Source organism: Oncorhynchus mykiss, chromosome 19, assembly GCF_057628025.1.
Source record: "Oncorhynchus mykiss isolate SJ-2025 chromosome 19, ASM5762802v1, whole genome shotgun sequence".
Lineage (NCBI taxonomy): Eukaryota > Metazoa > Chordata > Actinopteri > Salmoniformes > Salmonidae > Oncorhynchus > Oncorhynchus mykiss.
The window spans coordinates 54,751,851-54,777,036 of record NC_143040.1 but is presented as its reverse complement, the minus strand read 5'-3'; the positions used below and the strand labels follow the sequence as shown (position 1 = coordinate 54,777,036).

Here is a 25,186-nt window from a genome sequence, read left to right as displayed (position 1 = left end):
ATCTGCAGTCAAAACAACTTTGTTTGCAGCTTTCAGTTCTAAGTCCATGGCCAGGCAATGTACAGTATGTCTACAAACAGAAGAAGTCCCCTCTCGAGAACTGAGACTGTCAGGTTATCTCCAGTCAAGTTAATAAATAATCTTCACTCAAGATAAAGGAAATAGGAAATACAAGTATCAGACCGCCATGAGGCCATTGACTGGGAGAGATAATGTTATGGTAAGGTAGGTTGGCGCTATGTCAGTGTCCATGAGTCCTGCTCAGATAATTAATAGAAAACTAAATGTCTTTCATTGTAAATATCTCTTTCGTAAAACATGTTTAAGGTTATATGTATTTTTACCTGTCTGTTTGACAGTTCCAATGCAATTCAACATTGGGTCTCAAGGCTATCCACCACCCTGACCCTGCATGCCAAGTTGGCTGTGCCTGTACTGTACCACCGATTGCCAATCATGTAGCCTATGTCAAATTAGGCCTACCTCACATAGTTCTAAAAGCATGATCTTGATTTGCCTGGAAACCCTATGTTGAATTGCATTGCATTCTACAAAGGGGAGAAATAAGCATTTGAATCAGGAACGTTTCCTCTCACGACCTCTGCAAGCCAGAAAGTGTAATAAAATTATATTTTAATGTACTTTACCGTTTGGTCCTTTTGGCGGTAGGAATGTGAGACAATATATCCACAGGAAAGTATAATTACATCAACTTTTCGAAGCGCTTGTAGTGCATTCCGATTTCTATCAACTGAAGCATGCCCACAACATAAAAATACATGCAGGATTTGCTGAGCTCGTGCACGTGTTTCCATGGTTCAGCACATGCTTCAGGTGATAGAAATATGACTGCACCACCAGCCCTTTGAAAAGTTTATGTAATTATACTTCCCTGTTGATATAGCCGATTGTGCGACATTCCTACCATCAAAAGGACTAACCACAAGGCCAAGCTGTAAAGTATGTTAAAATATAATTGTATTCAACATTCTGGCTTGTTGAGGTCGTGAGAGGAAACTTTCCTGATTCAAACGATCATTTCTGCCCGATGTAGAATTCAATGCAATTCAACGATGGTTGTCCAGGCAAGATATTGATACGTCGTTGAGATCTTATTTTCCTCATTGTTTAGTAGGAAAGTTCAACTTTAGGATGAAAGTTATGAAATATATGACACTTATCATTATTGCCACGTTCATATGCTGGTCGGAACTAAGAAATGTCCGACTTGCTGATTCGTTGAACGCGGCACGCGTATAACTAGGCTACAACCATTAGAACGTTTCAGAGTTTCCTAGTTCCAACAAGTATTTGACCGCGGCATATGTCAGAGCTCATAAAAAAGTTATGACATTATGATGACACGTGAGTTCACGTTCCCCTCATCACACAACTGCCAAATTCAGCATGCTACACTACACATAACACACTGACTATAAAGTATTAGAAACTTGCCATACAGAAATGGCCTGCAGACGACGGCAAAAAATAATTCATTCGGAATATGTTTACCTTTGGATTAAATACTTTTAAATCCCGATTTGATAGTTCAAATTCTGCCTCATCTGCTTTCCATTTGAAGCGCTTCCACTGCGTTGCTCTCCAAAGTGGTTCACAGTCCGAACTGAAACACCAGGTAAAGCATTTCCGCTAAATGTGCCACAGGAGGAGACTACAGTGGTATTTTCTGCTGACCGAAACACTCCAAGAATTGTTTTCCACAAACTGGCTCAATCGGTTTTTCGCACGAACGCTCCAATGGTTTCCCCCAAATTACACAATACTGTCCTATCGGTATTGTGCTGTCCTATCTGTGGCTGCAGTGCGCGCACAGGTGAAAAAATGATAGGGATGATCTATGATGTTGATATCCGCGCGCTGTGACAGCCACCTGGTGGCGGGCAAAATATCCTTCGTAGCTGAACATTACAAATGATTAATGTGCACTTCTTCTTCCTTGATATCATGGCGGTCCGCAAACAAACGTTAAGGTGCATGCCGCCACCTACTGTGCTGGAGTGTGCGAGAAATCATGGTCTGTCTAATTATGTACTACTAAATATATATATATATATATATAATTTATTATAATACATTTATATATATATATATATATATATATATATATATATATATATATATATATATATATATATATATATATATAAATGTATTATAATAAATTCAACCTGCCATTTCTGCTTTCCACAATACAAGTTGTGTAGATAACCTTACTAATGAAAGCTATGAAGTTAACTTTATTCACAGTCAAAGTATCCTTTGACATAGCACATTCATGAGGTCAAGATTTCTGAACAGGTCTCAAAACCATACCAGGGCTAGCAGCAATACCAGTCCTCACATTAGGTCCACTTAGTACAGGAGCAGCCATGGAAGCTCCATCATTATGTAAAGTCCATGGAGAATAAGAGCACCTCCTCCCAGCTGCCCACTGCACTGAGGCTAGGAAACACTGTCACTACCAATAAATCAATTTTTCCATTTGCTTTCCATCTGGCTACCCCTACCCCAGTCAACAGCCCTGCACCCTCCACAGCAACATGCCCAAGCCTCCCCATTTCTCTTTCACCCAAATCCAGATAGCTGATGTTCTGAAAGAGCTGCAAAATCTGGACCCCTACAAATCAGCTGGGCTAGACAATCTGGACCCTCTCTTTCTAAAATTATCCGCCGAAATTGTTGCAACCCCTAGTACTAGTCTGTTCAACCCCTCTTTCGTATCGTCTGAGATCCCCAAAGATTGGAAAGCTGCCGCGGTCATCCCCCTCTTCAAAGGGAGAGACACTCTAGACCCAAACTGCTACAGACCTGTATCTATCCTACCCTGCCTGTCTTTGAAAGCCAAGGTAACAAACAGATCACCGACCATCGCCTGGTTCACCAACTACTTCTCAGACAGAGTTCAGTGTGTCAAATCAGAGGGCCTGTTGTCCGGACCTCTGGCAGTCTCTACGGGGGTGCCACAGGGTTCAATTCTCAGGCTGACTCTTTTCTCTGTATACATCAATGATGTCGCTCATGCTGCTGGTGATTCTCTGATCCACCTCTACGCAGACGACACCATTTTGTATACTTCTGGCCCTTCTTTGGACACAGTGTTAACAAACCTCCAGAAGAGCTTCAATGCCATACAACTCCCCTTCCGTCAACCAATCGCTGCCCACACCTGCCCGCCTGCATCACTACTCTGGACGGTTCTGACTTAGAATATGTGGACAACTACAAATACCTAAGTGTCTGGTTAGACTGTAACTCTCCTTCCAGACTCACATTAAGCATCTCCAATCCAAAATTAAATCTAGAATCGGCTTCTTGCGTTTTGTTGCCAACCTTACTTTGCTACCTGACAACTTTACAGTTTTTACTTTTTAATTACCGTTTATATTTTTAGTTTTTCCCTCACTCAACCTTTTTTTTCATTCACCTTTTTCACTCCGGATGCTTTATCTGGACATGGTTCGTCAGGGCCTCCAACAGCCGAAGCTAAGTAACAACAATAACATGATGCCTTCTAATTGCAGTCGCTGTACTCATAATTTACAGGAGAACGATCGCCTTACGGCGAGGATAGCTGCAGCCAGACAACTTTCTCATGACTTCTGGAGGGAAATGCTGTAGAAATGCTCAACCGGTGTCGTTCATTCAGCCGACAGAAACTTTCAACCGGTTTTCCCCATTAAGCAGCGAGTCGGAGTCTGAGGCCGAGCCTTCTCTTGTCTCTACTCCTCTCGTTACGGGGTCTGAGACGCCGAAGCTTCCCACCATTATCTCTAACAAATTGAAAACCCTAGTCATTGGCGACTCCATTATCCGCAGTATTAGACTTAAAACGAATCATACACTGTTTACCAGGGGCAGGGCTACCGACGTTAAGGCTAATCTGAAGATGGTGCTGGCTAAAGCTAAAACTAGCGAGTGTAGAGATATTGTTATCCACGTCGGCACCAACGATGTTAGGATGAAATAGTCAGAGGTCACCAAGCGCAACATAGCTTCAGCATGTAAATCAGCAGCTAGAAAAATGTGTCGGCATCAAGTAATTGTCTCTGGCCCCCTCCCAGTTAGGGGGAATGATGAGCTCTACAGCAGAGTCTCACAACTCAATCGCTGGTTGAAAACTGTTTTCTGCCTCTCCCAAAAGATAGAATTTGTAGATAATTGGCCCTCTTTCTGGGACTCAGCCACAAACAGGACCAAGCCTGGCCTGCTGAGGAGTGACGGACTCCATCCTAGCTGGAGGGGTGCTCTCATCTTATCTACCAACATAGACAGGGCTCTAACTCCTCTAACTCCACAATGAAATAGCGTGCAGGCCAGGCAGCAGGCTGTTAGCCAGCCTGCCAGCTTCGTGGAGTCTGCCACTAGCACAGTCAGTGTAGTCAGCTCAGCTATCCCCATTGAGACCCTGTCTGTGCCTCGACCTAGGTTGGGCAAAACTAAACATGGCGGTGTTCGCCTTAGCAATCTCACTAGGATAAAGACCTCCATTCCTGCCATTATTGAAAGAGATCGTGATACCTCACATCTCAAATTAGGGCTACTAAATGTTAGATCCCTCACTTCGAAGGCAGTTATAGTCAATTAACTAATCACTGATCATAATCTTGATGTGATTGGCCTGACTGAAACATGGCTTAAACCAGATTAATTTACTGTGTTAAATGATGCCTCACCTCCTGGTTACACTAGTGACCATATCCCCCGTCCATCCCGCAAAGGCGGAGGTGTTGCTAACATTTACGATAGCAAATTTCAATTTACAAAAAAAAAATGCTTCCTGTGCTTGGCCCTCCTATGTTGAACATAATAAACGGCTCTCTATCCATCGGATGTGTACCAAACTCACTAAAAGTGGCAGTAATAAAGCCTCTCTTGAAAAAGCCAAACCTTGACCCAGAAAATATAAAAACTATCGGCCTATTTTGAATCTTCCATTCCTCTCAAAAAAAATGGAAAAAGCTGTTGCACGGCAACTCACTGCCTTCCTGAAGACAAACAATGTACAGTGGGGCAAAAAAGTATTTAGTCAGCCACCAATTGTGCAAGTTCTCCCACTTAAAAAGATGAGAGAGGCCTGTAATTTTCCTCATAGCTACACTTCAACTATGACCATCAAAATGAGAAAAATAAATCCAGAAAATCACATTGTAGGATTTTTTAATGAATTTATTTGCAAATTATGGTGTAAAATAAGTATTTGGTAAATAACCAAAGTTTATCTCAATACTTTGTTATATACCCTTTGTTGGCAATGACAGGTCTGCGTTGCACCAAACGGCAGGCGTCACACACCGGGAATCTTCAACTTTAATTGCTCCACCTCCACACTTAACACTGCCCCAGAAATCACTCCTTTCACTTTCACCATTTTCCTAAGAGCAACGCAATAAACAGATCTTGACCAAAGGGATGTCCTATTTAAAATGGTTAAGGTTAGGGTTAGCTAAGGGTAGGGTGATAATGCAAAGATTACATTATCACTTGTTGGTGTAGATAAGACTTTTAGACTGGCACGATATACTTCTGACAAAAAATGAATAAAGTGTAACTTCTTTTTTTGACGATTACAATTACATTTCTCAGAATATTGCATTATTTATCCTGGATGACATATTAAAAAATTATTTAGAGACAATTACGTTATCTCATATCATTAACATCACATTAGTATATACGTACAATGACCAGATAATTCAGAACCAATACTCTTCATCTAATGTGTGGGAATGATCAAACAGCAGTACATCCTTTTGTCCCATTGGTGCCTGATTCTTTAAGACTGCTCTGCATGGAGTCCACCATGAGATCAAGACTCTATCTTAGTTGTTTATAAATGACAGGCCATAAAAAACCTAAATATAATCTAGCTCTGCACAGGCTGGCCCAGATATGTGTCAGCAATGGCATCAATAACGTCTTGGCCTCTCTCACTGACACAGTGAGTGACCTCAGTTTACCATGTGGGAGATGAGAAAGTCTACCTCGGGGGAAGGATAGTGTTTCTCCGCTCCCTCGTATCTTATTTATGAACACAAACAGAATATATGTTTATGTTTAGACAAGCAGCTCCACAGAAAAGGTGGTCTAAAGAGGAAACTGTTTGTCTGTGTTGCTATCTACACTTCACTGCATCGTTGTCTAGAAAGTGAGTTGAAATGCTAATCGTTTCAGATGGGTGATTTTGCAACACTGTAATTCTAAAAACGGAACATTTTATTATTATATCCTTGGTCTGAGTTTGGTGGTCTGTGTCTTGACTGGGCAATGTCTGAATGACTTTTACATTTTTTTTATTTTCTTTTTATGTTGGAAGTTTAAGGTGAGTGACACTTTTACAACCCTTGTTCAGAATATTTTTTTTTTATCTCAAATGTACTTACTAAATCAGTGGTTTTCTAACCTCTCATTGGGGACCCCCAGACGTTTCACCATTTTGTTGTAGCCCTGAACTAGTTCACTTGATTCACATATTGAAGGGCTTGATGATTAGTTGAGAAGTTGGATCAGGTGTGCTGTGGAACAGTTCAAATACATGGAATGGCTGTGGGTTCATGAAAAGAGGTTTGAAAACCCTTGTACTAAACGGATTAAACGTGATTGTAGGGGATTATGTTTTCTTTGAAAATACATATGGGTAAAATTGTGACATGCCTGTACAATTCATGAATATACCAATGTCTGAGAATGTCACTGTCATCATATCAAGAACAGATAGTGGTAAGAATAGACAGATGGCACAATCAGGAATATACAGTGATAAGGGATGATTAGATATATCTAGATAGAGGCTCCGAATGAAAACACAAACAAAGAAAATCTCTAACATTGACTGGGTCATCTTACTCTTCAGTCTATTTTTGTGCAATCTTATAAATGAAGGTCAGCCTTGATAGTGTTCCTATTCCCATTAATATGTCCTGCAATTTCACTGGGCTGTGTGGATCACAAAATTATCTGGCTTTTCCATAGACTGTTTCCATTGACTGTAAAAAGAATGGACAAAGCCATCGATGTTTCCTATGACTCATTTGAAGATCAGGAAGTGTTGTTTTAGCGTGTTGCCATCTTGTTTCATGGGCAATTTGATTACTTGCTATTCAGAATCATTGGGATGTCCCTACCCCATTGAAGTTGACATTTAAAATGATTACAGTAAGGGTTAAGGTTAGGTAAGGGTTAAGGTGAGGGTAGAGTTTAGGGTAGGGACATCCCAAGGATCCCGGATAGCATAATATGTTTGAGCTACTCTAGGATGTGACATTGCAGGTTAGCTTAGTGCTGCCCCATCTCATTGAGTATCTCAACTTGAAGACCGACTGGGGTACTAGTCAATGAGTATGGCCATCTTCATGGTCAATATTTGTGGGTATACAAATAGATTTTCGTTTTCATTGTTAACAAAACGTTCTTAAAAAATACCCACATAAAGGTCATCATCAAACCTGAAATAGTTATAGTTATATGTCAAATCATATTCAGCCAGCTCTAGAATAAAGTTTGTTGGTAGGTATTCGTTAGTATCTCTGTCTCTCAAATAGCGAGCTAGGGCTGCCACCCCCCGTATGGGGAATGCTAGTATATAGACTCTCGACATCTAATGTGACCAAATTGCAGTATTCTGTTAATCCTGTTATAGGTGAGATCTTGTTTATGAAGTTTATAGAATCTTTCACATATGATGGTAATTCTTGCCCATGAGATTTAATAAAGGAGTCTACGAAGGAAAGACAATGGCTCTAGCACTGGGCCTATTCCTGCAACCACTGGTCTGTCTGGATAATTTCCTTGTCTTTTAGGTTTGTGTAATTTCGGCAGAATGTACAGGCATGGATTTATGGGACATTTGCAGCAAATGTATTCATATTCAGGTTTTGAGATAAGGTTATTTAATAGGGTTTGCTCCAGATTAGAGCATATATCCCTTTGGAACACCTGTGTGGGATCCACACTCAACAATCAAGATGTATGTCCTTGAACTGATTATATTAAAATTGCACACAGAAGTTAAGGGTAATTTTCTGCCTGCAGTGTAATGGAGGATCCTGCTTTTTGAAAACATTACCTCCAGTACCCCAGTCGGCCTTGAACTTTACATCCCCAATCAAATCAAACTTTATTGATGACTTACACAGATTTGCAGAAGTTATCGCAGATGCAGTGAAATGCTTGTGTTTCTAGCTATAACAGTATACCTACCAATAACATTAAAAAAATACACACATAATTCCGAAAAACTGAAAATAAGAAATATCAGAATGAGCAATGTCAGAGACCGGAATATAAATATATATATACATATAAATATACAGTGCCTTCAGAAAGTATTCATACCCCTTGACCCCTCCACATTTTGTTGTGTTAAAGCTTGAATTCAAAATGTATTAGATACATTTTATTTTCTCACACATCTACACACAATAACCCCTAATGACAAATTGAAAACATGTTTAGATAAATGTTTGCTAATTTATTGAAAATGAAATACAGAAATATCTCATTTACATAACTATTCACGCCCCTGAGTCAATACATGCTAGAATCACCTTTGGCAGTGATTACAGCTGTGAGTGTTTCTGGGTAAGTCTCTAAGAGCTTTGCACATTCTATTTTTTTTCATTCTTCAAGCCCTGTCAAGTTGGTTGTTCATCATTGCTAGACAGACATTATCAAGTCGACTTAAGTCAACACTGTAACTAGGCCACTCAGGAACATTAAATGTAATCTTGGCAAGGTGAACTTGTCTCCCAGTGTCTGTTGGAAAGCAGACTGAACCAAGCTTTAATGTTTTTTATCTGAAAAAACTCCCTAGTTATTGCTGATGACAAGCATACAAGCATGACAAGCATATTTGTTTACCCATCTACCAATAGGTGCCCTTATTTACGAGACACCGGAAAACATCCCTGGTCTTTGTGGTTGGATCTGTGTTTGAAATTCAAGCCTCGACTGAGGGACCTTACAGATAATTGTATGTGTGAGGTAGTCATAAAAGTAATATTGAACACTATTATTGCCCACAGAGTGAGTCCATGCAACGTATTATGTGACGTGACTTCTTAAGCAAATGTTACCTCCTGACCTTATTAAGGCTTGCCATAACAAAGGGGTTGAATGCTTATTGACTCAAAACATTTCAGATTTTCATTTTTAATTCATTTGTAAAAAAATATCTAAAAACATAATTCCACTTTGGCATTATGGAGTATTGTGTGTAGGCCAGTGACAAAAACATCTCAAATGTGGAAAAAATCTAGGGGTGTGAATACATTCTGAATGCACTGTACATTCAGAAAGTATTCAGACCCCTTTACTTTTTCCACATTTTGTTACGTTACGCCCATATTCTAAAATGGATTAAATACATAATAATAATAATAATAATTTTCCTCATCAATCTTTTTTATTTTTTATTTAAACTTTATTATAACCAGGTAGGCCAGTTGAGAACAAGTTCTCATTTACAACTGCAACATGGCCAAGATAAAGCAAAGCAGTGCGACACAAACAACAACACAGAGTTACACATGGAATAAACAACCGTACAGTCAATAATACAATAGAAAAGTCTATCTACAGTACAGTGTGTGCAAATTAAGTAAGATTAGGGAGGTAAGGCAATAAATAGGCCATAGTGGCAAAATAATTAAAATGTAACAATTAAACACTGGAGTGATAGATGTGCAGAATATGAATGTGTAAGTAGAGATACTGGGTTTCCAAAATAGCAAAAATAAATAAATAACAATATGGGGATGAGGTAGTTGGGTGGGCTATTTACAGATGAGCTATGGACAGGTGCAATGATCTGTAAGCTGCTCTGACAGCTGATGCTTAAAATTAGTGAGGGAGATATGAGTCTCCAGCTTCAGTGATTTTTGCAGATTGTTCCAGTCATTGGCAGCAGAGAACTGGAAGGAAAGGTGGCCAAAGCAGGAACTGGCTTTGGGGGTGACCAGTGAAATATACCTGCTGGAGCATGTGCTACGGGTATTGGTGCGCTATTGGTGACCAGTGAGCTGAGAAAAGGCGGAGCTTTACCTAGCAAAGACTTATAGATGACCTGGAGCCAGTGGGTTTGGCGATGAATATGAAGCGAGGGCCAGCCAACGAGAGCATACAGGTCGCAGTGGTGGGTAGTATATGGGGCTTTGGTGACAAAACGGATGTCACTGTGATAGACTGCATCCAATTTGCTGAGTAAAGTGTTGGAGGCTATTTTGTGAATGACATCGCCGAAGTCAAGGATCGGTAGGATAGTCAGTTTTACAAGGGTATGTTTCGCAGCATCAGTGAAGGATGCTTTGTTGCGACATAGGAAGCCGATTCTAGATTTAATTTTGGATTCGAGATGCATAATGTGAGTCTGGAAGGAGAGTTTACAGACTAACCAGACATCTAGGTATTTGTAGTTGTCCACATATTCTAAGTCAGAACCGTCCATTAATTAGGGCCAATTAATTAGGACCGATTTCAAGTTTTCATAACAATCGGTAATCGGCATTTTTGGATGCCGATTATGGCCGATTTATATTGCGATTATGACCGATTTATATTGGAATATTGCAATCCACGAGGAGCCTGCGTGGCTGAACACCTGTTACATGAGTGTAGGCAGCAAGGAGCCATGGTAAGTTGCTAGCTAGCATTACACTTATCTTATAAAAAACAAAAAAACAATCAATCTTAACATAATCACTAGTTAACTACACATGGTTGATGATATTACTAGTTATATACTAGTTATATTACTAAATTGTGTCACTTCTCTTGTGTTCAGTGTAAGCAGAGTCAGGGTATATGCAGCAGTTTGTGTCGCCTGGCTCGTTGCGAACATTTCATCCTAACAAAGTCCGTAATTAATTTGACAGAATTTTACATAATTATGACATAACATTGAAGGTTGTGCAATGTAACAACAATATTTAGACTTAGGGTTGCCACCGGTTCGATAAAATAAGGAACGGTTCCATATTTCACTGAAAGAATAAATGTTTTGTTTTCGAAATTATAGTTTCCGCATTTGACCATATTAATGACCTAAGGCTCGTATTTCTGTGTTTTTATTATAATTAAGTCTATGATTTTATATTTGATAGAGCAGTCTGACTGAGCGGTGGTAGGCAGCTGCAGGCTGGTAAGCATTCATTCGAACTGCACTTTCCTCCGTTTGCCAGTGTCACGACTTCTGCCGAAGTCGGTTCCTCTCCTTGTTCGGGTGGTGTTCGGCGGTCGACGTCACCGGTCTTCTAGCCATCATCGATCTATGTTTCATGTTCCATTTGTTTTGTCTGGTTGTCACACTCACCTGGTTTCAATTCCCTAATTACATGTTGTATATGTTCCCTCTGTTTCCCCCATGTCCTTGTCGGGATTTGTTTATTGTAAGTACGTGCGCTTTATGTGACTGGTGCGATACAGGTTGTTGTGTCCATGTGTTTTGTTACTTTTGTATGCCGGTAGTTATGTATATTAAACGGCTCTGGCTATTTACCAAGTTCTGCTCTCCTGCGCTTGACTTCCATGCCACCAGTTACGCACCCCTTGACAGACAGCAGGTATTCGCAATGCGTGAAGCACAGCGCTGTTTATGACTTCAAGCCTATCAACCCCGAGATTAGGCTGGGAATACTTTAGTGCCTATAAGAACATCCAATAGTCAAAGGTCTATGAAATACAAATGGTATAGAGAGAAATAGTCCTATAATAACTACAACCTTAAACTTCTTAACTGGGAATATTGAAGACCCATGTTAAAAGGAACCACCAGCTTTCATATGTTCTCATGCTCTGAAGAAGGAACTTAAACATTAGCTTTTTTAAATGGCACATATTACACTTTTACTTTCTTCTCCAACACTGTGTTTTTGCATTATTTAAACCAAATTGAACATGTTTCATTATTTATTTGAGGCTAAATAGATTTAATTTAGTATTATATTAACTTAAAATAAGTGTTCAGTTAGTATTGTTGTAATTGTCATTATTCCAAATATATATATAAAAATTGGCAGATTAATCGGTATCGGATTTTTTTTGGTCCTCCAATAATCGGTATTGGCGTTGAAAAATCATAATCGGTCAACCTCTAGTCCAGAGTAGTGATGCTAGACGAGTAGGCAGGTGCGGGCAGAGGAGTTGAAGAGCATGCATTTAGTTTTACTTGCATTTAAGAGCAGTTGGAAGCCACGGAAGGAGTGTTGTATGGCATTGAGGCTCGTCTGGAGGTTTGTTAACACAGTGTCCAAAGAAGGGCCAGTATACAAAATGGTGTCGTCTGCGTAGAGGTGGATCAGAGAATCACCAACAGCAAGAGTGACATCATTGATGTATACAGAGAAAAGAGTTGGTCCGAGAATTGAACCCTGTGGCACCCCCATAGAGACTGCCAGAGGTCTGGACAACAGGCCCTCTGATTTGACACACTGAACTCTGTCTAAGAAGTAGTTGGTGAACCAGGCGAGGCAGTCATTTGAGAAACCAAGGCTGCCGATAAGAATGCAGTGATTGACAGAGTCGAAAGCCTTGGCCAGGTCGATGAATATGGCTGCACAGTATTGTCTTTTATCGATGGTGATTATGATATCGTTTATTACCTTGAGCGTGTCTGAGGTGCATCCATGACCAGCTCGGAAACCAGATTACATAGCGGAGAAGGTATGTTGAGATTCGTAATGGTCAGTGATCTGTTTGTTAACTTGGCTTTCGAAGACCTTAGAAAGGCAGGGTAGGATAGATATAGGTCTGTAACAGTTTGGGTCTAGGGTGTCTCCCCCTTTGAAGAAGGGATGACCTCTGCAGCTTTCCAATCTTTGGGGATCTCAGACGATACGAAAGAGAGGTTGTTGCTACACACAATACCCCATCATGACAAAGCGAAAACAGGTTTTAGAATTTTTTACAAATACATTTTAAAAAACAATACTGAAATACCTTATTTACATAAGTATTCAGACCCTTTGCTATGAGACTCGAAATTGAGCTCAGGCGCATGTTGTTTCCATTGATCATCCTTGAGATGTTTCTACAACTTGATTGTCTACCTGTGGTAAATTCAATTGATTTGGACATGATTTGGAAAGGCACACACGTTTCTACAGTTGAAGTCGGAAGTTTACATACACCTTAGCCAAATACATTTAAACTCAGTTTTTCACAATTCCTGACATTTAATCCTAGTAAAAATGTCTTATGTCAGTTAGGATCACCACTTTATTTTAAGAATGTGAAATGTCATAATAATAGTAGAGAGAATTATTTATTTCAGCTTTTTTTTCTTTCATCACATTCCAAGTGGGTCAGAAGTTTACATATACTCAATTAGTATTTGGTAGCATTGCCTTTAAATTGTTTAACTTGGGTCAAACATTTCAGTTTGCCTTCCACAAGCTTCCCACAATAAGTGGGGTGCATGTTGGCCCATTCCTCCTGACAGAACTGGTGTAACTGAGGCAGGTTTGTAGGCCTCCTTGCTCGCACACAGTTTTTCAGTTCTGCCCACACATTTTCTATAGGATTGAGGTCAGGGCTTTGTGATGCATTAACTTCCGAATGTCTTGAGATGTTGCTTCGATATATCTACATAATTTTCCATCCTCATGATGCCATCTATTTTGTGAGGTGCATCAGTCCTTCCTGCAGCAAAGCACCCCCACAACATGATGCTGCCACCCCTGTGCTTCACGTTTGGGATGGTGTTCTTCGGCTTGCAAGCCTCCCCCTTTCTCCTCCAAACATAACGATGGTCATAATGTCCAAACAGTTCTATTTTTGTTTCATCAGACCAGAGGACATTTCTCCAAAAAGTATGATCTTTGTCTCCATGTGCAGTTGCAAACCAGTCTGGCTTTTTTATGGCGGTTTTAGAGCGGTGGCTTCTTCCTGAGCGGCCTTTCAATTTATGTCGATATAGGACTCGTTTTACTGTGGATCTAGATACTTTTGTACCTGTTTCCTCCAGCATCTTCACAAAGTCCTTTGCTGTTGTTCTGGGATTGATTTGCACTTTTCGCACCAAATTATGTTCATCTCTAGGAGACAGAACGTGTCTCCTTCCTGAGCGGTATGACGGCTGCATGGTCCCATGGTGTTTATACTTGCATACTATTGTTTGTACAGATGAATGTGGTACCTTCAGGTGTTTGGAAATTGCTCCCAAGGATGAGCCAGACTTGTAAAGGTCTACAATGTTTTTTCTGAGTTCTTGGCTGATTTCTTTTGATTTTTCCATGATGTCAAGCAAAGAGGCACTGAGTTTGAAGGTAGGCCTTGAAATACATCCACAGGTAGACCTCCAGTTGACTCAAATTATGTCAATTAGTTTATCAGAAGCTTCTAAAGCCATGACATAATTTTCTGGAATTTTCCAAGCTGTTTAAAGGCACAGTCAACTTAGTTTAACTTCTGACCCACTGGATTTGTGATACAGTAGTGAAATAATCTGTTTGTAAACAATTGTTGGAAAAATTACTTCTGTCATGCACAAAGTAGATGTCCTAACCGACTTGCCAAAACTATAGTTTGTTAACAAAAAATTTGTGGAGTGGTTGAAAAATGAGTTTTAATGACTCCAACCTAAGTGTATGTAAACTTCCGACTTCAACTGTGTATAGGATGAGCCATGACTAGAATACAGTATAGACATATAAAGTGGGTGAAACAGTATGTAAACATTATTCATTTGACGAGTGTTCAATGACTCAATACAGTGCGTTCGGAACGTATTCAGACCCCTTGAATTTTTTACATTGTGTTATGTTACAGCCTTAATCTAAAATATATATATATTTTTTTATCCTCATCCTGAATACTTTCCGAATGCACTGTAGGTCAGCAGTCTCTAAGGTGCAGGGTAGACTACTGGGTGGTAGCCGGCTAGAACAATGACTAAGGTTCAGGGCCGGGTACTGGTCCGAGGCCGGCGAGTGGTGATTGTCCAATGGCCTGGAGATAGAAGCTGTTTCTCAGTTTCTCGGTCACAGCTTTGATGCAACAGATGAACAGGCCGTGGTTGAGGTCCTTGAGAGGGGGAAATCATTGGGAGCAGTCGTTCCCCCCTGAACTTATTTACTTCAACTTTTCAGACAGGTGATGGAGACACCAATGGCTGTTGAGGATCTACAGAGAAGGAGGGAAGTTGAGTCTAGAGAGAACTTGCACTCTGGAGAGGACTCCATGGAGGAGGCACATTCTGTGGAGAGCAGCCTAATGGCAGCACTAACACACCATGAGAGAAGCATGTACGGTGCCGGATTTGCGGCCCAAGCACACATCACTGAGGTAGTAAGCCCCGTGGAGAGGTGTGTGGAATATACCTTTGTCCAGGTGCAGGGGAACATGGACAGTGTGGGGCTGCTCTTTGAGGAGTGCATCAAGAAGGTGGGCCATCTAGAAAGTCAAAGGGATGAATTGATACTGGAGCTGTTGCAGCTAGAGCAGCCCATGCTGCAAGCTACTGTGGCCTTGAGGGGACAGTTGTTAGAGGCACGTAGAGTTCTCACCAGTGTCCAGTTGGAGTTTATTCATCTGCAAATAGAGGTGGGACAAGTGAAGAGTAAGCTGTTTGTCACAGCCAGGGACTGTATCCAGAGCCAGCTAGCGCTGGCTGCACAGCAGTATGAGGTGGCCCAGGCTGCAATCACACAGGTAAGGTAGAGTGGAAACCCCACAGCATTGCATATAAGCTTTTGTGAGAATGCAGTTAATGTACCATTAACATACTGAGTGAGGGGTAACAGTATGAGGGGTGTTGACATTTTCCTGTGATTTGTGCTATTTTTTTGTGTGTTCTTTGTCATCCCTTTGTTGTAATGTTTCAGTGTTGACATGTTATATTGTTGATGGGTGCTACCACATAATTGTTATTGCTGTATTCATGGCTGTCTGTCATCCAGAGTTAATCACATTATTGTGTTAGTATGAGGGCCAACTACGCTGTCATTGCTTTTTCTGCCCGTAGGAGGAGCTCCAGGCCCACGTCCAGAATCTTACCGAGGAGGTATCCCAGCTTCAGGAAGCCCAGCACAACCAGCTGAACACCCTAAAGGACCGGGCCAGACAACCATCCCGTCCCCGGGCTATGAGCGATGTCACTCACTGCCGACGTGCATCCCTGGACCTGCAGAAGCGCCTCAGTGGCAGCATGAGGAATCTAGAAGGCTGGTATGAGCCACGCCTGCTAGCCCTCCTCCGGAGGAGGCAGGCTGGGAAGGAGACCCTGAGAAGGAGCAGGGATGTGGGCCGAGACCTTAAGGCCAGACTGGGGCCCCTGAAGGAGCAGACCCAGAGGCTGGAGCTGCAGAGAGCTTGTCTAGAGGAGAGGATTGCTCTGATGGAGTGGGAGAGGGTGGAGAGAGTGGCACAGTATAAGGTACAGGGGGATTAGGAACATGTGCTGTTTTGTAGCCCGTAAAGGTGTGGTGTAATTGTTCTAATTTCTTCTCATCAGGAGACTGTGGACTCGCTTGAGGAGACCATGAGGAATCTGAAGTTGGAGCTGTGCATTCAGAAAAAGGCAAACAGACAATTGGAAGAATTGAAGAAGGGACTTTTGAGTGAGCTGAACTATGACAGGTAGGGTGTGGTATGCTACTTACAGTGCATTCGGAAAGTATTCAGACCCCATCCCTTTTTCCACATTTTGTTACATTACAGCCTTATTCTAAAAGTGATACGGTCCCACAGTTGACAGTGCATATCAGAGCAAAAACCAAGCCATGAGGTCGAAGGAGTTATCCGTAGAGGTCCAAGACAGGATTGTGTCAAGGCACAGATCTGGGGAAGGGTACCAAAACATTTCTGCTGCATTGAAGGTCCCCAAGAACACAGTGGCCTCCATCATTCTTAGATGGAAGAAGTTTGGAACCACCAAGACTCTTCCTAGAGCTGGCCGCCAGGCCAACCTGAGCAATCGGTGGAGAAGGGCCTTGGTCAAGAACCGGATGGTCACTCTGACAGAGTTCCAGAGTTCCTCTGTGAAGATGGGAGAACCTTCCATAAGGACAACCATCACTGCAGCACTCCACCAATCAGGCCTTTATGGTAGAGTGGCCAGATAGAAGCACTCCTCAGTAAAAGGCACATGATAGCCCGCTTTGAGTTTGCCAAAAGGCACCGAAAGGACTCTCAGACCATGAGAAACAAGATTCTCTGGTCTGATGAAACCAAGATTTATCCCTTTGGCCTGAATGCAAAGCATCACGTCTAGAGGAAACCTGGCACCATCCCTACGGTGAAGCAAGGTGGTGGCAGCAACATGCTGTGGTGATGTTTTTCACCCGCAGGATCGAGGGAAAGATGAACGGAGCAAAGTACAGAGCGATCCTTGATAAAAAAAACTGCTCCAGAGCGCTAGGGACCTCAGACTGGGATGAAGGTTCACCTTCCAACACGACAAATACCCTAAGCTCACAGCCAAGACAACGCAGGAGTGGCTTTGGGACAAGTCTGAATGTCCTTGAGTGGCTCAACCGAAGCCTGGACTTCAACCCGATCGAACATCTCTGGAGAGACCGTGAAAATAGCTGTGCAGCGACGCTCCCCATCCAACCTGACAGAGCTTGAGGGGATCTGCAGAGAAGAATGGGAAAAACTCCCCAAATACAGGTGTGCCAAGCATGTATCGTCATACCCAATAAAACTCAAGGCTGTAATCGCTGCCAAAGGTGCTTCAAATGTACAGAGTAAAGGGTCTGAATACTTAGATAAATTGTGGTCTTTCACCTTTTTTTCATACATTTCTAAAAACCTGTTTTTGCTTTGTCATAATGGAGTATTGTGTGTAGATTGGTGAGTGGGCAATTCAATACATTTTAGATTAAGGCTGTAAAGTAACAAAGTGTGGGGGGAAAATCAAGGGGTCTGAATACTTTCCGAATGCACTGTATCTGGCCATGAGAAGTAGAGATCATCCATTTTGACCCTAAGGAATCTGACAGTTTTCATTGAATACATTAAATTAATATTTGATGTCTGGACTACTTACAATTGCCATTAAACACTGAACAAAAATATATACGCAACATGTAGTGTTGATCCCATGTTTCATAAACTGAAATAAAAAATCCCAGAAATGTTCCATATGCACAAAAAGTGTGTTTCTCTAAAAATGTTGTGCCCAAATTTGTTTACATCCGTTAGTGAGCCTTTCTCTTCGCCTAGACATTCCAACCATCTGACAGGTGTGACATATCAAGAACCTGATTAAACAGCATGATCATTACACAGGTGCCCCTTGTGCTGGGACAATAAAAGGTCACTTTAATATTTGCAGTTTTGTCACACAACACAATGCCACAGAAGTTGAGCGAGCGTGCAATTGGTATGCTGACCTCAGGAATGCCCCCCAGAGCTGTTGCCAGAGATATGTTAATTTCTCTACCACAAGCTGCCTCCAACGTCATTTTAGAGAATTTGGCAGAACATCCAACCGACCTCACAACTGCAGACCACGTGTAACCACGCCAGCCCAAGACCTCCACATCCAACTTCTCCACCTGTAGGATTGTCTGAAGGGAGGGTCAGTGGGTGGGCCCATCCATGGCGGCACACCTGCCTAATCATGTGAAATCCATAGATTAAGGCTGAATTGGTTTAAATTGACTAATTTCCTAATATTAACTAACACAGTAAAATCTGAAATTGTTGCATATTGCATTTATATTTTTGTTCAGTATATATAGACAAACATGTAGAATAAATATTCGAGGGAGTCTCAACATGCTGTTTTTTTTTTTTACAGGGGCTGTATTGAAGTGAGCGAAACAACTGCTGAAAGGGAGTCCTAACTTTTCCATACTTATCAATGGAAGTAGAACAATTGAAAAAATATCCAGAACCCCTCAGACCAAACATGTTTTACTGTGTTTGTGAGTATCCTTGATGGTGCATTTAGCCAATGTCACCTATTGGTATACTTAATCTGCTCTTAGTGCATCAACAATGGCGTTATGACAGTTGACCTCAACTATGAGAGCAGCCTGTCTTAACTGTACATTTAAGGTCTACCGTAAATACATTTTTATTATGAATACACTTACAAAACATGGGAATCCGATGCAGCATACAAAGAAAACAGACACATAGGGATGATATACATACAGCTTGAAAGCTGATTGTGGAAATCTACAATTCAGATATCATGGGAATAAAATCTATGTACAATTTCTTATAAAATGAAACTGGAAATTAGTTTAAATGACTCATGTTTCTAAGAATATGAGCATAATTTAACATGAAAGAAATAATAATTGGGTGCCTACTCAACTGTGGTGCTTGTCCCCCTGGTAAACCATATCAAACAGTAGGATCCTTTCTTATATAAATATATGCAAAACCTTGATGCCATGATAGTGAAACAAGCACTTAATGTTTCCCTCTACAAAACTGCAAAAGAACAACTGACTCTTATGCATAAAAAAAAAGACATTTGAATGTTGTTTTGAGGATGTGATCAAGGGAGGGGTGTTGTGTGATTGACAGATGTCACTCATGCCTGGACCTCAGTGTCTGCTGCTCCCTCTGGGTCCTCGTCATTGTAGATGTTCTCAGCCTTAAAAGATGGAAAGACATTCTTAGTACTCCTCCTTAGAAATCATTGTGATTCTACATATTACAGTAGAACACTTCTGCCAAGCTTTCAAAACTTACTTATGCCTCATGAAATGAATAAATATGAACAGAATACATTTAACTATTCTCTATAGCCTCCCACTGTATGACAGAGCCCAGTCTGTCCTGGGGTCTCACCATCTGCCAAACTTGCATGATGTTGTCCTCGGACACAGAGCAGATGACCCAGGGTTCGTTGGGGTTCCATGAGAAGTCAGAGATCTTAGCCGTGTGACCGCCATGAATGAACAGCAGTTCAGGTGGACCATCCTCAGCATCCTCTGGCGACTGCTCCTCCCCGATTTTACTGAGGTCCCACACATTGAGTCGCCTGTCTGTGCCACTGGAGGCGAGGATGGTTTCATTATGAGGAGACCACTGGACCTAAAGGGAGGAAAGGAGGTGAGATGGGTTTGAAGAGGCCTAGTAATAGATACAAAATCTGGTTCAAAACATACAGCTTTTGCAAAACAAACTTCATAGGGAATAATTGACAGCTTATTGACTTAACATACCTGGAAGATCTCATCTTTGTGAGACTCAAACGAATGCAGCTTCAGTTTCAGGTTCCTCAGGTCCCAAAGGGCTACAGTCTGAAATGGGAGAACCAATCAATTACAACCACCACCACAACAACCAGTTAGATCAACACTACATTATGAAAGATAATCTTGGAAGAATTAAGAGCAGTAAGAGATCCAGACTACCTTGTCTGCTGAGCCCGAGGCCAGGATGAACTCGCTGTAAGGGTTGAAGGACAGACAGTTGACCTCTGCAGTGTGGGCGTCCACAGCATGGCTAGGTTTGGACGTGTTGTTGGATCGCGTGTCCCAACTGCACAGTAAACAATGTTATTGTTCAATTAGCAACACCAAACAATGCGGATGGTGCAACTAATTTTAGTCACACGAGCTTAGTAAATTGTTTTTCTATTCAAATCCATTATCCACTGCGGGAGTTGCTCATCTCAGGGAGCCTTACATCATGAGTTTCTGGTCATCAGCTACAGATCCAAAGAGTGACTCATGCAGTAGATGCCAGGAGACGTCCTCCACTACAGCTGTGTGTCCAGTAAAGATAGTCTTTGCATCTACAACCTTTCCCTCCTTAGGAACGGCACTGATGTCCCACATACAGATAGTCTGCAGACAGATGGGAAACAAGGGAAGGTGAGAGGAAAGACATGGAGGGAAGAAGACTATTCAAGCACATGCTTTGGGTCAAGTGACAAGTCACTGACATGGTCATCAGAAGCACTGAGGAGGCAGCCACTCAGGTTGGGGTTCCAGGAGAGACCGTAGCCCTCTTTCTGGTGTCCCCTCAAACGCAGATCTGGGGTACACTCTCCAGATGGATCTGTAATACAGAGGTAATAGCATGTTATTTCAAAATAAATGAGAAAGGAAGACTGGGACTTCCTGACCAACCTCTAAATACCCACCTGGTTTGGAGGGATGTTTGGTGTAGTCAAAGACGAGCACGTCGCTGGTTGGGGTTTTGGTGGCAATGATGCAGGGGTTCTGGGGCATGTGGCGGGCTCTGTTCACCTCTCCCTCATGGTTGATCTTGATTTCAATCTCTATCTTACCACTGACTGAGCCAAAGCCTCCAAACTCTGAAGGGAGAGAGGCAGAGAAATTAGCTACAGGGATAAGGACCAACATATATCACCAGTTAAAATATTTTGAATGATCCAAAGACTGAAAACATGCAGAAAGGTTGTAATTGATGCAAAAACATTGTCCCTCACCACCTTTCTCACTGTCATAGTGAGAGGCATCAAACTGGGCATCGTCATTAGGCAGTTGCACGCTGGCGATGACCAGGTGATTCTGTTCATCTGAGGTGTGTGTGCCAAGAACCAACCTGTGTACGCTGAAATCCTTCCCTTCAGGTCTAAAAGGATAGAAAGAAATATGTTACAAGACAAATAGGTCCATTTAAATAAACACTTTTGTCATATGTAGTAGGGGGCATTAGCTAGAAACTCAATGTGGTACATACAAGGATTATTCTTTGCAACAACACATATGGAGACTGAAAACAATCTTCCTGAAGAAACCTTACCACTCCCAGTAATGTTGCAAAGGCAGGCTAATCTTTGATCGGCACAAGTATCTGGTATTCTTGGGAATTATAGCTAGATATGCTGGGATACCATAAAAAAAATGGACATGGGGTGTAAAAAATAAAATGCATATAATAGTGTAATGACAAAAATATATATATATATGTGTAATGACATTCAGCATTCGTCATTAGGCACACTTGCAGCCTGAATTGATTGATGCATCCACTGTGATCTGCGAGCGTCACGGTCCAGTCAACTCTGCCATGGCAAAATGTTAGTGCTCAGGTTAGATGAGTATATTAGTAAAACATTTAGTGTTCATGTCGAACCACACCCCATTTTGGAGCATATACCACCCATTTTTAAGTAAATCTGTTAATGTTTTGCATGTGGTTGACAGGCAGTAATGACACATTGTGGTGTAATAGCCTAGTTTTCTTGCCATCTTTGTTTTAATTGTGATAGGCACATGTTTTACCCCCACCATTTATTTTGCCAGTACTCCGAACCAGCTTACTTTCACCCCTAATTTAGATATGTTTCTGCTTATAATTTCCGACATTTGTTAGACTATTTGTTTGTCAACTTGTTAATACGTAGTAGATACATTCAGCTTCTCTTCTGTAATTACTTGTTGCCCTTGAAGACTAAATAAAGCAGAAAGCCATTAATCGATAGAATGAATGCATCAACAATAATCTAGTAGTTGACATCAGTAAAGTTCTTTCATTTCTGCTCGCAGAGCGAGGATGTGTAGAGACCGGGGAGAAAATGCAATAGCCTAAAACAGCAGACATATTTCCCTGGCAAAATGTCCAACTAACATCCATTTCAAAGGTTAAGGAAATAAAAGCTGTGAAAACAATCCAACATGATTTCAGTTTGTCTTGGATACATATTTTTTTTGTGGTTAAAACAACCTATTGCGCATTCCATTCTCTCAAGAGTCTGCAATAAATAATTACTCCATTCCTGTTTCCAAGATAGGTAGGCTAGTGGTTAGAGCGTTGGGCCAGTAAATGGCCCCTGAAAAAGGCAGTTAACCCACTGTCCCCTGGTAGGCCGTAATTGTAAATAAGAATTTGTTCGACTGACTTGCCTAGTTAAATTTAAAACGTTTAAAATATAATTCCATTGGGTGTATACTTTTACAGCAATAAATAATTCTGCAGGAATTTATATTATATAAGACTACATGTGGGAGTTACAGTCAGTCTCCAGACTTCAGTTACTATTCAATTAAACTAATTTGAACATCAAAAGGTGCGCAAACCAAGGGCTGCAGCCGCACCTGCCCCACACCTACTTCCACTGCTCCTGTAGCTTTGTATTCCTATAAAGGTGCCCAGACAGTGAACCCCACCTGTTGACATCGGGTAGCCACTGTGCAGTGAGGCTGGGCCACTCCAGGGCGTGGGTCATCACCAGGTCATAGAGGAAGGGTGTGTTCTTCTTCCATATCTTGTACTCCTCATTTATCACCCTCTCCTCCACAGCATCATCAAACGCTGCTATAAAATAGTATGAAAGTCATGTGAGACAGGAGGTTTAAATGTAAAGTATATTAGAAGCAACCCATTGTATGGAAATATAGGTGTGATTGAGAAGGGGAACCCTAATAACATTGAGCAAGTGTTCGGTAAAGTTAGCTAGGTAACTACGTTCCGTTAACACTGACAGGGTTTCGCAGTTGTGTTAGCATTGATCAACCGAGCTAGCTAGCTCATTACTCCCGCAAAAAGGGGTTGTGTCTCTGACAGAACAAATCTAAAGTTAGTATCTAACTAGCTTACATTTTGCTTACTAGCTAACGTTAGTGGGCTACTAGTACTAGCGAGCTCATTTGTATAAAATAATGAATTAAGTATCTTCACAATTGATACGCCGGGAGAACCTGTCCATCCACCCTGGCCTACCTTGGTAGCTAGCTAGTTTTCCCAAGTGGTCTGGGCGCTATTCTTGTTGAAGTAAATTGTGACGTAACGTTTCACCGAATTACCTTCTTTATCAGCCATGGCGTTGATAATACTACGAAAGTATGTTTTCGGGATTAGGGTTCTGTTGAGAGCAAACAAGGCAGCTGGACTACCTTGGCGGGAACTCCGTAGTGATCCAATAGCCAATCAGCGTCAACTAAGCCGGAAAACGTCGTATTTGCGTTTTTCTAAGAAAAACTGGATTCTGAAGCTTTTGTCAAATTGATTTTTTTTTTATGTTGCATTTTAGCTAACATTAACCATAAGGCTTTTCAACACCTTAACATAATTATCCTAACCTGCTACGAAAGGCAAATCCGACGTGAATATGACAAATCCCTTCTAGTCATCCAAAATATTGCTATATGGGATCCTTGGGACGTCACTAACCTACACTACGTTTTAAAAATAATGAAGGGACGGACGGTTTATGGTAAAGTTGGGGGTATGTAGGTCCCAAGGATCCCAGGTTGCGCTGACCACAGCATAAAGTCAGAATTGGCTATATCGTAAAAATGCTAACAAAAAATGCCTTTTGGTCTTAATTGAAGGTTAAGGTTAGGAATAAGGTTAGCAGTGTGGTTAAGATTAAGATTGAAGTTAGGGGTTGGTTGAAAATAATAAATGGTAGAAATGCGTGGGGTTTATGACTGTTGCTGTGGTAACTAGTGACGACTGCAAAACTGTTTTATTTATTTATTATTATTATTATTATTGTATTACTTGTATTATTATGAACAATAAAACAGAAATATACAAACAAGAGTACTTATCCTAATATACAGTGGTATTAAATGTCGAGAAATTGCTTTTTTGTTTTTACACTTCCTGAGAATTTCAAAATAATATTTCAATTCTATCTTAAACAATGTGAAGAAGGGTTTGTTCTCCACCCACTTCATTCTATGGATAAAGAATCTTCCACGAAAAATAAACAAATTAACAATAAAAGTTCATTTGGTGTCATTTGGATCAAAAATAAAGTCTCTGGCTCACAACCACAAAATACACATTTGTTATCAATAGAAATTTTGAATCTGTGTACAATAAAGGTCTTTACAGGGTACAGTCTAAGAATGAGTTGTGTAATACTTCTTTCATCTTATTAGATATACAATATTTGCCAGACAACAAAACTTTCCTCCATTTCACTTGTCCTAGGGCTGCATTCTTGTATATTCTAGCAGAGGGAATAGTAACATATTGACAGAGTTTTCTTATATATATATATATATATATATATATATTATTACATTAATAGTTTAAAATGTAAATTCCTTCTAGCTAAATTGGGGCTACAAAATCCTCAACAGTTGCACTTGGAATATTGCTATATTCTCCTAAAAGAAGAATAGCGCCTTAAGAGACAGCTCTAACAACTATTTGAAACTCCCCAGAAGTGGATGTAACATCTTGTGTTCTCATGAATTCTGGATAATCATATAGTTGTCCATCATTATTCAGTAATTTTTTTACCCAGATAATGCTGTTGTCAAACCAGATCTAGAAAAAT

At 41.0% G+C, this 25,186-nt stretch overlaps 3 protein-coding genes across 9 annotated transcripts in view; 1 reads left to right on the top strand and 2 right to left on the bottom strand.

Annotated features, from left to right (window-relative positions):
• The window catches only part of LOC110497991 (NHS-like protein 3), a 45,018-nt gene extending 43,097 nt beyond the window's left edge, over positions 1 to 1,921 (bottom strand). Inside the window, exon 1 of one of the 4 annotated variants that reach the window (XM_021574507.3) lies at positions 1,513 to 1,921. The gene's annotated coding sequence lies outside the window, so the exon portion shown is untranslated. Of the gene's footprint in view, positions 1 to 647; positions 794 to 1,512 lie in introns of those variants that run through there. The other 3 variants (XM_090211386.1, XM_021574509.3, XM_021574508.3) reach the window with 3 other exon arrangements.
• LOC110497993 (syncoilin) lies at positions 75 to 22,559 on the top strand. Of its 3 annotated transcripts, none has more exons than XM_021574518.3 (5): positions 75 to 220; positions 15,102 to 15,663; positions 15,977 to 16,387; positions 16,466 to 16,590; positions 18,758 to 22,559. In XM_021574518.3, the coding sequence occupies exons 2-5, from the start codon at positions 15,109 to 15,111 to the stop codon at positions 18,801 to 18,803; spliced, it is 1,137 nt and encodes a 378-aa protein (XP_021430193.2). In that variant the 5' UTR covers positions 75 to 220; positions 15,102 to 15,108; the 3' UTR covers positions 18,804 to 22,559. The 3 variants fall into 3 exon arrangements, with proteins under 3 accessions (XP_021430193.2, XP_021430189.2, XP_036810824.1); XM_021574514.3 differs by lacking the exon at positions 75 to 220 and adding an exon at positions 5,977 to 6,166; XM_036954929.2 differs by lacking the exons at positions 75 to 220; positions 18,758 to 22,559 and adding an exon at positions 6,004 to 6,166 and having other exon boundaries at positions 15,977 to 16,528.
• On the bottom strand, positions 19,021 to 24,054 carry LOC110497992 (histone-binding protein RBBP4). 2 transcript variants are annotated; one of them, XM_021574512.3, is made up of 10 exons: positions 23,697 to 24,054; positions 23,061 to 23,208; positions 21,377 to 21,522; positions 21,068 to 21,241; positions 20,867 to 20,982; positions 20,608 to 20,768; positions 20,334 to 20,460; positions 20,142 to 20,219; positions 19,765 to 20,010; positions 19,021 to 19,567 (listed from the first exon to the last, which is right to left on the bottom strand). In XM_021574512.3, exons 1-10 carry the CDS (start codon positions 23,710 to 23,712, stop codon positions 19,505 to 19,507), a joined length of 1,275 nt encoding a protein of 424 aa, XP_021430187.1. In that variant the 5' UTR covers positions 23,713 to 24,054; the 3' UTR covers positions 19,021 to 19,504. The 2 variants fall into 2 exon arrangements, with proteins under 2 accessions (XP_021430187.1, XP_036810823.1); XM_036954928.2 differs by having other exon boundaries at positions 21,380 to 21,522; positions 23,697 to 23,832.
• Positions 24,055 to 25,186: the final 1,132 nt, after the last annotated feature.